The sequence below is a fragment of the Gymnoscopelus microlampas genome, assembly GCF_963454915.1.
Source record: "Gymnoscopelus microlampas genome assembly, contig: SCAFFOLD_31, whole genome shotgun sequence".
Taxonomy (NCBI): Eukaryota; Metazoa; Chordata; class Actinopteri; order Myctophiformes; family Myctophidae; genus Gymnoscopelus; species Gymnoscopelus microlampas.
Window position 1 is genome coordinate 268177 of NW_028155810.1, and position 12778 is coordinate 280954.

General features: G+C 44.6%; 1 protein-coding gene across 1 annotated transcript in view; it reads right to left on the minus strand.

Annotated features, from left to right (window-relative positions):
* The window catches only part of LOC311041235 (uncharacterized protein), a 254350-nt gene that overhangs the window by 149421 nt on the left and 92151 nt on the right, over positions 1-12778 (minus strand). Inside the window, exons 6-8 of the mRNA XM_084086139.1 lie at positions 11825-12454; positions 7591-7638; positions 1134-1373 (exon numbers count right to left, since the gene is read on the minus strand). Of these exons, the coding sequence (XP_083942265.1) occupies positions 1134-1373; positions 7591-7638; positions 11825-12454 (918 nt within the window). The remainder of the gene's footprint in view (positions 1-1133; positions 1374-7590; positions 7639-11824; positions 12455-12778) is intronic.

Below are 12778 nucleotides of genomic sequence, written 5' to 3' on the forward strand. Positions count from 1 at the left end.
CCTAAACATTAACTGATGCAATACTTAAACTCTCATCTGTTGCTATAACATGATAACCACGGACGTGGAGAACATCCGAAGGGGACGTGCATGCGTTCCGTACGTGTGCGAGCGCGTGAAGCACAGAATTAATTAGGAGGGGAAAAACACTTACTGTTTAATGGAGAAACTTGGAGTGAGCCTGATCTGTAGTTGCTAACCCAAATGACGTGGTACCAGGGAACTGGGATGTGTTTGAAAGTTGTTTGAATGTATTGTTATTATTGTCAAGTTATTAACATGAAAACTGGACTGAAATGTTATGGCCACAGTGTTTAAAATAAATCTGCTCAGGAGGCACCATTTGAAACTCTTTCACTCTATTTTTTATTTGTGATGTTATATACTTGAAAAGAGGGGTTATCATAGCATCATACACCACTAGCTATGTTTTTAATTGCAGTTTTATAGGCAAAATATTGATGTCCGGCAAAGGGGGTACTTGGATTCAGAAATCAGGAAAAGGGGGTACTCAAGCCAAAAAAGATTGAGAAACACTGATCTAGTTGACTTAGGCAATCATGAGAAAAAACAAATTTTGCCCAAGTCATGTTTATCTGCCTTTATTTATATCTGCATAACTCTACTCTCCTAACACTGCTGATTCACTCTACCTTATTGCTTATGTCCTCAGCCTATCAGAATGCTTGTCAAAAAATGTACTTAAAATTACTTAAGTCATCACTTAAGCAGAAAGTGATTTTGCAATGTAACAAGCATTCTGATAGGCTGAGGACAACGGCAATAAGGCTCAATGAAGCAGCAGTGTTAGGAGAGTAGAGTTAGGCAGATATGTCATGTTGACCAAAAACGTACGTAGGCAATTATGAGGCTAACGTTTTGTTTCTGTGATTCCACACCATCAGACTCCTTTAAATCAGATTAAAAATCATTACTAAAAGTATTTCATAATTCCATTATTTAAAAGGTATTTTATCCTTCAAGGTCTCAAAAATGTGTGCGAATGCTACTACAAATTATATTTAGGTTATTGTGTTTTTTATTTTAAATTAAAGTTATGTACGTGTTTTGAAAAAAATAATAAATGTCAATAAAAATAAATCAAGTCATTTAGTAATACATGTGGATCTTACCAGATGTCTCAGCGAGGTGTTGTGTAAGAGCATTGTAAAAGGCTGCTCTAACAGATGTTTCTCCAGGGTCTAGCAGTGATGTGTACAGTCTCTTCATTTGGTCCACGGTCATCTCTGCAGCTTTAATCTCAGCATAGAGCTCAGGGTGGACCCTGGTTCCTAGACTGTCTACTATAGACATGACTATGGAAAGTGGAACGTCTTGAATCAACTGTGTCCTGTGCTGCATCACAAAAGATGCTGTTAGGAATAAAAAAAAGAAAGGTGGTTGAGATAAATGCATCACAGAAAATGAAGCTCCTTCATCTCTACATCCACACATAGGTATCAACCAACTCACTGGTTCAAGTATTGAACTGAAATGGAAAACTCTCACCTTTTTCTTCATCTGTTTCAGGCAAGATGTTGTTGGGTCATCATGTGGTGATATGAAATTCAACAAAGATAAAATAAATATAAGAATGATTTAATGCTGATATATCATGAACAGTACATACCTGCTGCTATGTTGATGCACCTTATATCTATGACTCTTCTCCCTTCTTTAAAACACCCTCTACAACGCTCCACACGTCCTAGTCCTATATTCTTCTCCCTTCTCTAAAGCACCCTGGACACTCCACACGTCCTACACTCTTCTCTCTTCTCTAAAACACCCTGGACAACGTTCCACGCGTCCTACACTCTTCCTATCTTCAGTAAAACATCCTGGACAACACTCCAAACGTCCTAGACTCTTCTCTAAAACACCCTGGACAACGCTCCACAAATCCTAGACTCTTCTCCCTTCTCTAAAACACCCTGGACACTCCACACGTCCTACACTCTTCTCTCCTCTCTAAAACACCCTGGACAACGCTCCACACGTCCTACACTCTTCTCTCTTCAGTAAAACATCCTGGACAACACTCCACACGTCCTAGACTCTTCTCTCTTCTCGCAAACACCCTGGACAATGCTCCACGCATCCTACACTCTTCTCCCTTCCCTAAAACACCCTGGACAACGCTCCAAATATCCTAGACTCTTCTCCCTTCTCTAAAACACCCTGGACAACGCTCCACACGTCCTAGACTCTTCTCCCTTCCCTAAAACACTCTGGACAACGCTCCGCACGTCCTAAACTCTTCTCTCTTCTCTAAAACACCCTGGACAACGCTCCGCACGTCTTAGATTCCTCTCTCTTCTCTAAAACCTCCTGGACAACGCTCCACACGTCCTAGACTCTTCTCACTTCCCTAAAACACTCTGGACAACGCTCCGCACGTCCTAGACTCTTCTCCCTTCTCTAAAACACCCTGGACACTCCACACATCCTACACTCTTCTCTCTTCTCTAAAACCCCCTGAACACCGCTTCACACGTCCTAAACTCTTCTCCCTTCCATAAAATACTCTGGACAACGCCCCACACGTCCTAGACTCTTCTCTCTTCTCTAAAGCACCCTGGACAACGCTCCACATATTATAGACTCTTCTCCCTTCACTAAAACACCCTAGACAACGCTCCACACGTCCTAGACTCTTCTCCCTTCCCTAAAACACCATGGACAGCGCTCCACACGTCCTAGACTCTTCTCTCTTCTCTAAAACCCCTTTGACACCGCTCCACAAGTACTTGAATGTTCTCCCTCCCCTAAAACATCCTGGACAACGCTCCACACGTCCTAGACTCTTCTCTCTTCTTTAAAACCCCTGGACACAGCTTCACAGGTCCTAAACTCTTCTCCCTTCCATAAAATACCCTGGACAACGCTCCACACGTCATAGACCCTTCTCTCTTCTCTAAAACCCCCTGGACACCGCTCCACACGTCCTAAACTCTTCTCTCCTTTAAAACAACCTGGACAACGCTCCACCTGTCCTAGACTCTTCTCCCTTCCATAAGGACAACGCTCCACACGTCCTAGACTCTTCTCTCTTCCCTAAAACACCCTGGACAATGCTCCACACGTCCTAGACTCTTTTTTCTTCTCTAAAACACCCTGGACAATGCTCCACACGTCCTAGACTCTTCTTTAAAACACCCTGGACAACGCTCCATACATCCTAGACTCTTCTCTCTTCTCTAAAAACCCCTGGACACCGCTCCACACGTGTTACGGTTAAAGTCTATAGGTGAACCCAGGTGCAGACTCAGACACGGAGGCAAGGATAAGTTCAAAGAATATAGATTTATTGCCAGCCCAGAGAGCAAACAAAAACATCAAGGCAAAAGCAGGCAAGAAGGTCAAAAAAGGAATAGGCCAAAACTTGAGGCCTAGGCTTAGGCTGGCAGAGCAGGCGAGGCGAGGTCCAGGGAAGCCACGAAAACAGGACAGGGATCCAACAGGTTCTGGTTTCAGAAAGAGCACGAAACATTTAGGATCTGACAAGAACTGGAGAACAGGGCAGAGCTTATATAGAGGCAACTAGATTGCTGAAGAGGTGCAGCTGAGGAGGCTCCAACTAGCCGCCACACCCCTGTCTCTAGTCACCCAATCCACACACAGAGAGAATTAGGAAGAGGTAGAAGGATTGGGAGCTGATGTAACAACACGTCCTAAACTCTTCTCCCTTCCATAAAATACCCTCTACAACGCTCCACACGTCCTAGAATCTTCTCTCTTCTCTAAAACACCCTGGACAATGCTCCACACGTCCTAGACTCTTCTCTCTTCTCTAAAAAACGCTCCACAACTACACACATCAGCAAAACATCAACACATCAACACAACATGAACCACAAATACACAACATTAACACAACTACACAATACCATCACAATATCAACACAAATACACAACATTAACAGAACTACACAATACCATCACAACATCAACACAAATACACAACATTAACACAATTACACAATACCATCACAACATCAACACAAATACACAACATTAACAAAACTACATAATACCATCATAACATCAGCACAACTACACAATAATTGTGTTGTACTAGTAAACAGTATAGTTGTCTCCGCCAGGCCGAAAGGCATGGCGAGAGAGTATGTTTTACCCTCCGTCCGTCCTTCCGTCCGTGTGTGTGTCCCTGGATGCCAATTCAGAACCTCTGCCCCACATTTTTCACATGGGCCTGTCATAGCGCCACCAGGAGGCCGATTTGTGCAAAACCTATTTTTCCCCATTACTCCTACAGTTTTTAACCAAACCTCATGTAAATCGATACACAGTATCTCTATAGTCATTTGATCAACCCTGATCTGTCCGATTTCCCATATTCCATCCTCATTGGTTAAGGTTGGCTTCCAAAGTTTGCAGGATTGGTCCGTTTTGAACAAACTGCCTCAAATCATGAACGCAGCTTGCCTTTTCCATAAAATTGTACCCGCACATTCCTACTAGGCCGAGGAAGAAATGTCACTTGAAATGTTTCAAATCAGCCTCATGGTGACGCTATAACAGGCCGATTTGCATTTGTAACTATAACTGCACCGATCTGCGTGAAACTTTGCACGCACACTCCCTAGAGGCCACAGAAAAACATCTGCACTGCATTTTTCACATCTGATTTTTACAGCGCCACCAGGAGGCCGATTTATGTACAATATATTTTTGGATATTATTCATTCAGATTCTGTCCAAAAATCACTCATATTGGTACACAGTATCTCCATAGTCATGTGATTCTGATGGATATGCCCGATATTTCATATTCCATCCTATTTGTCTTACAGTGGCTTCCACAGTTTGCAGGATTGGTCAGCTTTGAAAAAAATGCCTCAAAACATACAACATTCATTATTATTATGATTATTAGTGGTGGTGGTGGTGGTGGTGGTAATAGTAGTAGTAGTACACTGATAATAGAAGTTGTAAAGTAGTAGTAGCAGTTGTATTAATAATAATAGTTATTATTATTAAATCAATGCATGCCTTCACTACTACTTGGGCCCAAATGCACATAACTTATAAAGACACATTCATTGTATGGTATTGTACTGCTTTCAATTGTGTGTCACACTCACACACACACACACACACACACACACACACACACACACACACACACACACACACACACACACACACACACGTTTGAACTGTCTTTATGACCTCAGTTTTTCAGACATGCTGAGCTCAACTGAAGTGCCCACAAGGAATGCTCTTTTTCAGATAGCAGTGTTGTTTTTATTGAGCATCTAATATACAAAAGGACACTCTTCACAGTTGTCCTCATAAAGCAGGACTTCAGGCATTTACCATATGGTTGTATTAACCAGTTAAATACCTACATATTTTGAGGTAAACCTTTGCTGAAAAGTGCACATCTACAAGCTTACTACACATTGATTTTCAACGCGTTGTATTTTGTAGATCAACTATTTCCAGAACAGATATTCAGTGTACAATGTAAACAGAAGACAGCAGTATAGAAGACTGAGGAATTGTTTTAACAATGTATGGTCTTCAACTACTTAAGAGTCATTGTGTAATCATTACTCAATATCAGGAATACGTAATGCTTTTTACATATGTTGGTATACATTATTCCTGTAGTCATGTTATCAACAGGTATATTGTCACATCTTTCAGCTTCCATTTGTTTTGGTTATGTCTGACCCACTGTTTGTATTCGTTGACTATTATGCACAATGTTTAACACACATGCACTTATGCCTAATCTTGTAAAGCATGCTTTTATTTTTGGAAAAACATATTCTATACTTGATTTACAAGCACACAATGCATCAACCATGTACTGTTTGTGTTTGTGATCCTGTCATAATAAATCCTCTACCTACAACAAACTACAAACAAACTAAAGTACCATCTACTGTAAGTCATTGTCAATTGCTATTAACTGCTACTCAATATATAATACTGCATGATATAGAAACGTATGAAACCTTAATGCCATGCATAATGCACTGTGATGTATAGACCTTCTCATGCTTAAGGTTCAAGGTTCAAGGTTTACTTTATTTGTCCCAAAAAGGGCGAATGGGTTTACAGCAAGAGTCAGCAAAACATATTTCATACATTAAAACCGCCAAGACCGTAGTCCTACGGGCCGTTAAATCCAACTGTTAAGCGCCGAAACCGTAGTCCTACGGTGCGGGTGTTTTTTCCTTTTTTTCAAAGAAAAAAAAAAAATCGATTTTTTTTTTCGGGCACCATTTTCAGTGTAACACCACCGGAAGTGACCCGGAATTTACCCGGAAGTAATTGTTTCCCGTCCGCCTCTATTCTAAGGCGCACACTATACCTCCATTTTGACTCGTGTAGTTTTTTCTCCTCGCATTTCCCATGTTAACATAAACGGCCAGAACTCATACATCGCGCCTCCTTATGACACGCGGTCTCTCGGTCATCTCCACATTGTAGCCACCGGAGGAAGAACCGGGGGGGGGGGGGGGTCCAATAATCCATAATCCATAGTATTCCCGAGCAGACAATTTATCTACTCCCATCCTGGCTTATCCAGCCTGGTTCTAACCATGTTCATATCGCCCCGCAGAGCAGTAACTCTCTCAGCGATGATCTCCATTGTGCGGCCACTGGCTGAGATGACGTCCACAACACGTTTCAGGTCAGCGACGATCTCCGTTGTGCGGCCACTGGCCGAGATGTCGTCCACAACGCGTTTCAGGTCCGAGATCGATGTCTTGATGTTGTCCCACATGTGTTCTTTCTCAGAGAGAGACGCCAGCTTGGTGTCTAGCTTAAACTCTCTCCAAGATCGATGCCAGGATGGTGTCCAGCTTGATGTCCAGCTTGTGGACTCTCTCGTTGATGATGTTATCCGTGTCGCGCCTCAGTTCAGTGATGTTGTCCACGATGTTATTCGTGTCGCGTTTCAGTTCAGCGGTCACACCCGCCTGAGTTGTCAGCACTCTGCCCATCTCCATTATCATTACAGGCAGCCTGGGGGCTCCGTCCAGGGCAGCTGTCTTGCCAATTTTCCGATACACAAGTGCAATGCCCGCTCCAATCAGCAAAAAAACCTGTTCATAAAGACGAAATTATAAATATCTTCAATGTCCTCGATAGACAAAATGGACAGACACAGAACTCGCCACTTGTAGTGGGCATCGCCCATGTATCCTGCCAGAAAGGTCCCATCGGGGCATTTGGGGTCCTCAGGTCCAGTTTTCCGAGTTGAGAAAATTTGGTCTATGGCGTTTAACGACCAGTTAAGAATTTCCATGTTTTTCACCCGGGATTGTTCGTGGGTACAGTGTAGAGAAGCGAGGTGGAGGAGTATGGAGAGATAAGGGTCAGGAGGAAAGAAAAGTGTGACCGCCTTCGTCAGCAAGCAAACACATTATAGGCAAACTATCAATGACAGGTTGATACGCTGATTATAAAACTTATATTGTTACAAACACAACACAACCTCTATTGCAACTTCCTGTCCTGGCGGAGACCTGTGCTCCGAGGAGCATTTTTTCTAGTTTATTCTAGGTCTGTCTGAATATCAGTTCATTCAATAAACAAAGGACCCACCTGAAGATGCTGCAGTCAGGTTCAGTGAATCCATCAATGTTTTCAGCCCTGAAACACGAGAGACAATTTCATATTACACAATATTAATAATGTATTAAATCATTGCTGATCACCTCTTTGTACGACAAATAACACTTGCTGGTCTACAAGCTCACAACATGTTACATTATGAGCTTGTTGTCAGCTATTTCCACTCATTTATTATTTTAAATTATTAGATTTTTGTATATTTGTTGTTGTTGTTGTTCTTTGCGGGTGGTGGTTTGTGTGTGTGTGTGTGTGTGTGTGTGTGTGTGTGTGTGTGTGTGTGGGGGGGGGGGGGGGGGGGGGGTAACATTTTGGGAAATGTTTGACAATTTCATGATATGCCCTGGCCACGTGGGTGTGTGGTGTTATGTTGACCCTCAAAAGACTGTGAGATCTCCATCTGATTTAAAGTGTGATAGCTCTAAATGTACAAAAGTATTGATATTCAAACATTCGACAGATCTACAAGCTCAGAATGCATTGCAATGTGACACGTTATGAGCCTGTAGGTCTGCTATCATTGGTGAGTGATACCATCGTATGACAAGGCTTCACAGGTCCATTTGGTTATACTAATTAGACTGATTCGCTCCGATCAACAGATTTTTTTCTCACTTCGCTTCTCAGTCTAGAAATCATGCTATGTCCAAGGGACGGAGCAGGGCGGGACGGGCACCCACAAGCCGCGGCTTCTGATTGGTCAGTGGTGAGGGGGCGGGACCAGTGCTCTCTGATCAGCTGGCCACTTCTAGAGCTGAAAGTACGAATGCTAGGGCTGAATATGCTGCTGCTCGGGCGTACCTCCAAGCTTTAACCCTTAGGTTCGCTGCCTTTTTTGACTCGAACCCGCCACTCCTGAACCCGTCACTCCTGACTCCCACCACCTCCTCTCTCCTTCCACCTTTGGCTATCTCCCCCCCACATTTTGTGGCACCTTAGGAGGTTGTCGTCGGTTTCTGGCCGCTTGTGACCTTTATTTTATGTGACCTTTACTTTATGTCCGTCCCTCCTCCACTGCTTGATGGTGTTGCCCGGGTTACAGCTACCATTGGCTTTCTCTCTGGTCAGGCTTCGAACTGGGGTTTTAACCTTTTTCTAAAGAATAAGCATGGCTCCAGGTTCGGGTGCTCTCCGATCAGCTGGACGCTTCTAGAACTGAAAGTACGAATGCTAGGGCTGAATATGCTGCTGCTCGGGCGTACCTCCAAGCTTTAACCCTTAGGTTCGCTGCCTTTTTTGACTCGAACCCGCCACTCCTGAACCCGTCACTCCTGACTCCCACCACCTCCTCTCTCCTTCCACCTTTGGCCATCTCCCCCCCACATTCTGTGGCACCTTAGGAGGTTGTCGTCGGTTTCTGGCCGCTTGTGACCTTTATTTTATGTGACCTTTATTCTATGTCCGTCCCTCCTCCACTGCCTGATGGTGTTGCCCGGGTCACAGCTACCATTGGCTTTCTCTCTGGTCAGGCTTCGAACTGGGGTTTTAACCTTTTTCTAAAGAATAAGCATGGCTCCAGGTTCGGGTGCTCTCCGATCAGCTGGACGCTTCTAGAGCTGAAAGTACGAATGCTAGGGCTGAACGTGCCGCTGCTCGGGCGGACCTCCAAGCTTTAACCCTTAGGTTCGCTGCCTTTTTTGACTCTTCTGTGCCTGAGTGCCCCCCTCCTAATCTGCTGAATTCCGATGGCCCCTCTACCTCCAGTCATGGACTCCCCACCCAGACCCCCCACCCCCTTCCAACTCCCGGCCACCCCCATTCGTCGGGACTCCCCCACTCCATTCATGGACTCCCCACCCAAACCCCCCACCCCCTTCAAACTCCTGGCCAACCCCATTCGTCGTCAGTTTTTTTTTTTTGGTTTCTTTGTTTAAATTGTACATTAATTCTCAAGGCGCAAGTTAGCAATTGACAGATTGCAGTCTTGTTTACCTATGTAATCAGTGACGTTTGGAAATCAAACAGGATGATTGCCAGACGGATAAGTGATTCCAGGCTACTGTCTACTCACAGAACATATATTTGTGAACAGGAAGCACACAAAAAGTAGCCATGTGCAGTAATAAAGAAAATGTAGATGCATGTTGATGCATCGTAGGATCAAATCAAATAGTTAACAGACAAATATTAATCAAATCAAATCGTGAGGCCTACCCTGTATGACAAGACTCTTCTACCAGTTATATATTCAATACTCTACTTCGAGGTCTCGCTATGGGAGAGCGCCTCCCTGGCGTGAACACAGAAGCATTTCTTGATACACTTCCAGACAATATCGTTGGCTGGATTCTGATTTGCTCCCCTGACCGGAGGTCCCGCCCTCCGTCCAATATAATCAGGACTTATCGTCTGGAAGCAGAGCGTTTCCTCAGTTTCACCAAAAGATTTGTTCGCTTAACTAAGTTTCAACTGGCCAGGATCATTTTCTGTGACCGCGAGACACTAACAAATCCAGGTGATTCTGAATTTCTACCGTAAGTGCTAAAACACAAGGTTCTTTCCGTAATATTCCTGAGCTAGTAGCTTCAGGCTCGCTCCTAGCGTTTATTACGTATTACCTTTGATCGCTAACAAGTTAACTCCAGCTTAGCCTGGTAGAACTTGTTAGCACGGAAAGCTAGCGAGTGGCTAATGTGCAATAGCTGTTAGGCTATCTCACACTGCAGCTTGGTTAACCCGAGGCTAATCTTGACTCCACATGTTGCGGCCTGCTAGCTACCAAAGCTAGCATGACGGGAAACTCGTTGGCAGGAGCCTTCCTCAGAGTTTACCCAGAAGAGTGAGTCGAGGCCCAGAGCCGACCTCACTTCCCACCCATGCCTTAGTCAAAGCCCCAGAGGCTGAGCTAAGAGCATGGTGTCCGGGACCAGGCGTAGGCCCAGATCCAACGCCACCGGCCGCTCCATGGCGTTCCTCATCACCACGGAAATAGCGAGGTGGCTAGACCTCTCCCACCTCTCCGAGATGGAACGGATTGGCGTCATGGACCAACCCGTGAAGCAGTAGGGTCTGTTTGGACGTTCCATGGACGGGTTTACGTCCATGGACCTAAAGGGCGCATAGTTTCACATTCTCGTTCATCCGCCACACAAGGACCCCTGGGGTTAGTTTTCAAAGGCAGGGTTTACGAGCGCACGGTCCTGCCGCTCCACTTGTCTCTCAGCCCACAAGCGCCCATCAAACGTGCACCAGCGACGATTGCCCTTCTGAGGAGAGGAGGCTCGTGTTTACCGACGCACACAGACAACTTGGTGCTACAAGCAGTCTCGTGAGCCGAGACACAGCGGCACACACTACGAGAGGTGGTTCAACCCTACCACTGTGGGAACCTACGTTTCCTCTCAGTAGGGGCTCCGGTGGACGGGATCGTCTCCGAAGAGGTGGTGACCACGGACTGCACTGTCTCTGCCCGGTGAGGGCACTGAGAGTGTATGTAAACAGATCAAGGATCTGTTGTTTTTGGCTTGGGCACCACGCATGCGTGGTAAACCTTTGTCGAAACTAACACTTTCCCACTGGGTTGTGCAGGCCACTCAGTTGGCCTACTCCAGTAGTGGTACGTTGCCCCCAGTGGGTCTGAGGGCACACTCCACGAGTGCTGTGGCGGCATCCTGGGCTCTGTTTATAGGTGTCTCTATGCAGGACATCTGTGATGCAGCCAGCTGGGCTTCGCCCTTAACCTTTGCCAGGTTCTGCAGCTTGGACGTAACTGCGCCCCCAGTGGTACATACGGTCCTCAGTGTCACTTCCAGACATTAGGTATACCTTGGGCTGGTAACTCGAAACTTCGGGATTACAATCAGGGAGTTTATCAAATCTCTCCCATAGCAAGACCTCGAAGCGGATTATTGAATATAGACCTATAGGTTACTACTGTAACCTTTGTTCTATGAAATACAAAGCGAGAGGTCTTGCAAAGACCCCCTTCTTGTTAAAGGCAGACGAGAAGTGTTATTCTGAAGGAACGACTTAAGATCTGCCCCCTAATTATTTAGGACGGAGGGTGGGACCTCCGGTCAGGGGAGCGAATCAGAATCCAGCCAACGATATTGTCTGGAAGTGTATCCTGAAATGCTTCTGTTTTCACCACAGGGGGCACTCTCCCATAGCGAGACCTCTCGCTCCATATTTCATAGAACCGGGGTTACGGTAGTAACCTATAGTTACTCCTCCAATATCAGCTTGAGTAATGACTTGTTTCTCTCACCTTGTCTTCTTACTTCTTCTTGGAACATCTGGTTGGTGTAGTGGCTTCCACCGTTCTTCTCCACCATCTGGTTGATTTTCTTCAGCAGCTCAGTGACCTGAGAGGGATCCTTACTTTCGTTGTCTACGACATGATAAAAACCACTATATTTGCTGATTAATCCTTGTAGTTCTGGAGAATCATTCAAAAAATCTTCAATTGTTTGACCTTTAAGCTTGTCACAATGAGTGAAGAGAATCATGGTGTATTTATCTGAACTTTGTCCAAATGCTTTCTGAATCTTTGCCACAACGTTCCTCTCCTCATCTGTGAATCTCCCTAGTATGATCACAGCCAGGAACACATGAGGACCAGGAGCAGCACAAGTAATACAGTTTCTGACCTCTTTAATGGTTACAGTATTACTGAACCCAGTGTCAAACAAGCCTGGAGTGTCAATAACAGAAACCTTTCTACCAGCCACTACACCACTGGCCTTATTACAGCTCAATGTCACAGAATCGGGTGAAAAATTGGATTGAAATGCTTCAGGAGATTCAGGACCCAGGATGGTGTTTCCTGTGGCACTCTTTCCGGCTCCAGTCTTCCCAACCAGCACAATCCGAATTTCTTCATTATTTGTTATGAGATCTGATAAATGAAGAAAGAAAGAAAGAAAGAAAGAAAGAAAGAAATACATCAATGACGGCATCCGTAATTTATGATTTTATCATTTGAAGTGTGTTATCATGTTATAGCAACAGATTGAGCGTTTAAGTATTGCATCACTTAATGTTTAGGCTCTCAAGTTATAGAAAGCTATCATCACTCTTACTAGAATTATTGTATTTTACACACATTTTATTTGGCTAAATGGTGTAACAACAGGCCTAGTCAGCAATGTGTTCCCCACCCTTTTTTAATATCAGTCAAATTATTGGTGATTTGACTGTCATATTGTAGCAGTTTGACTGT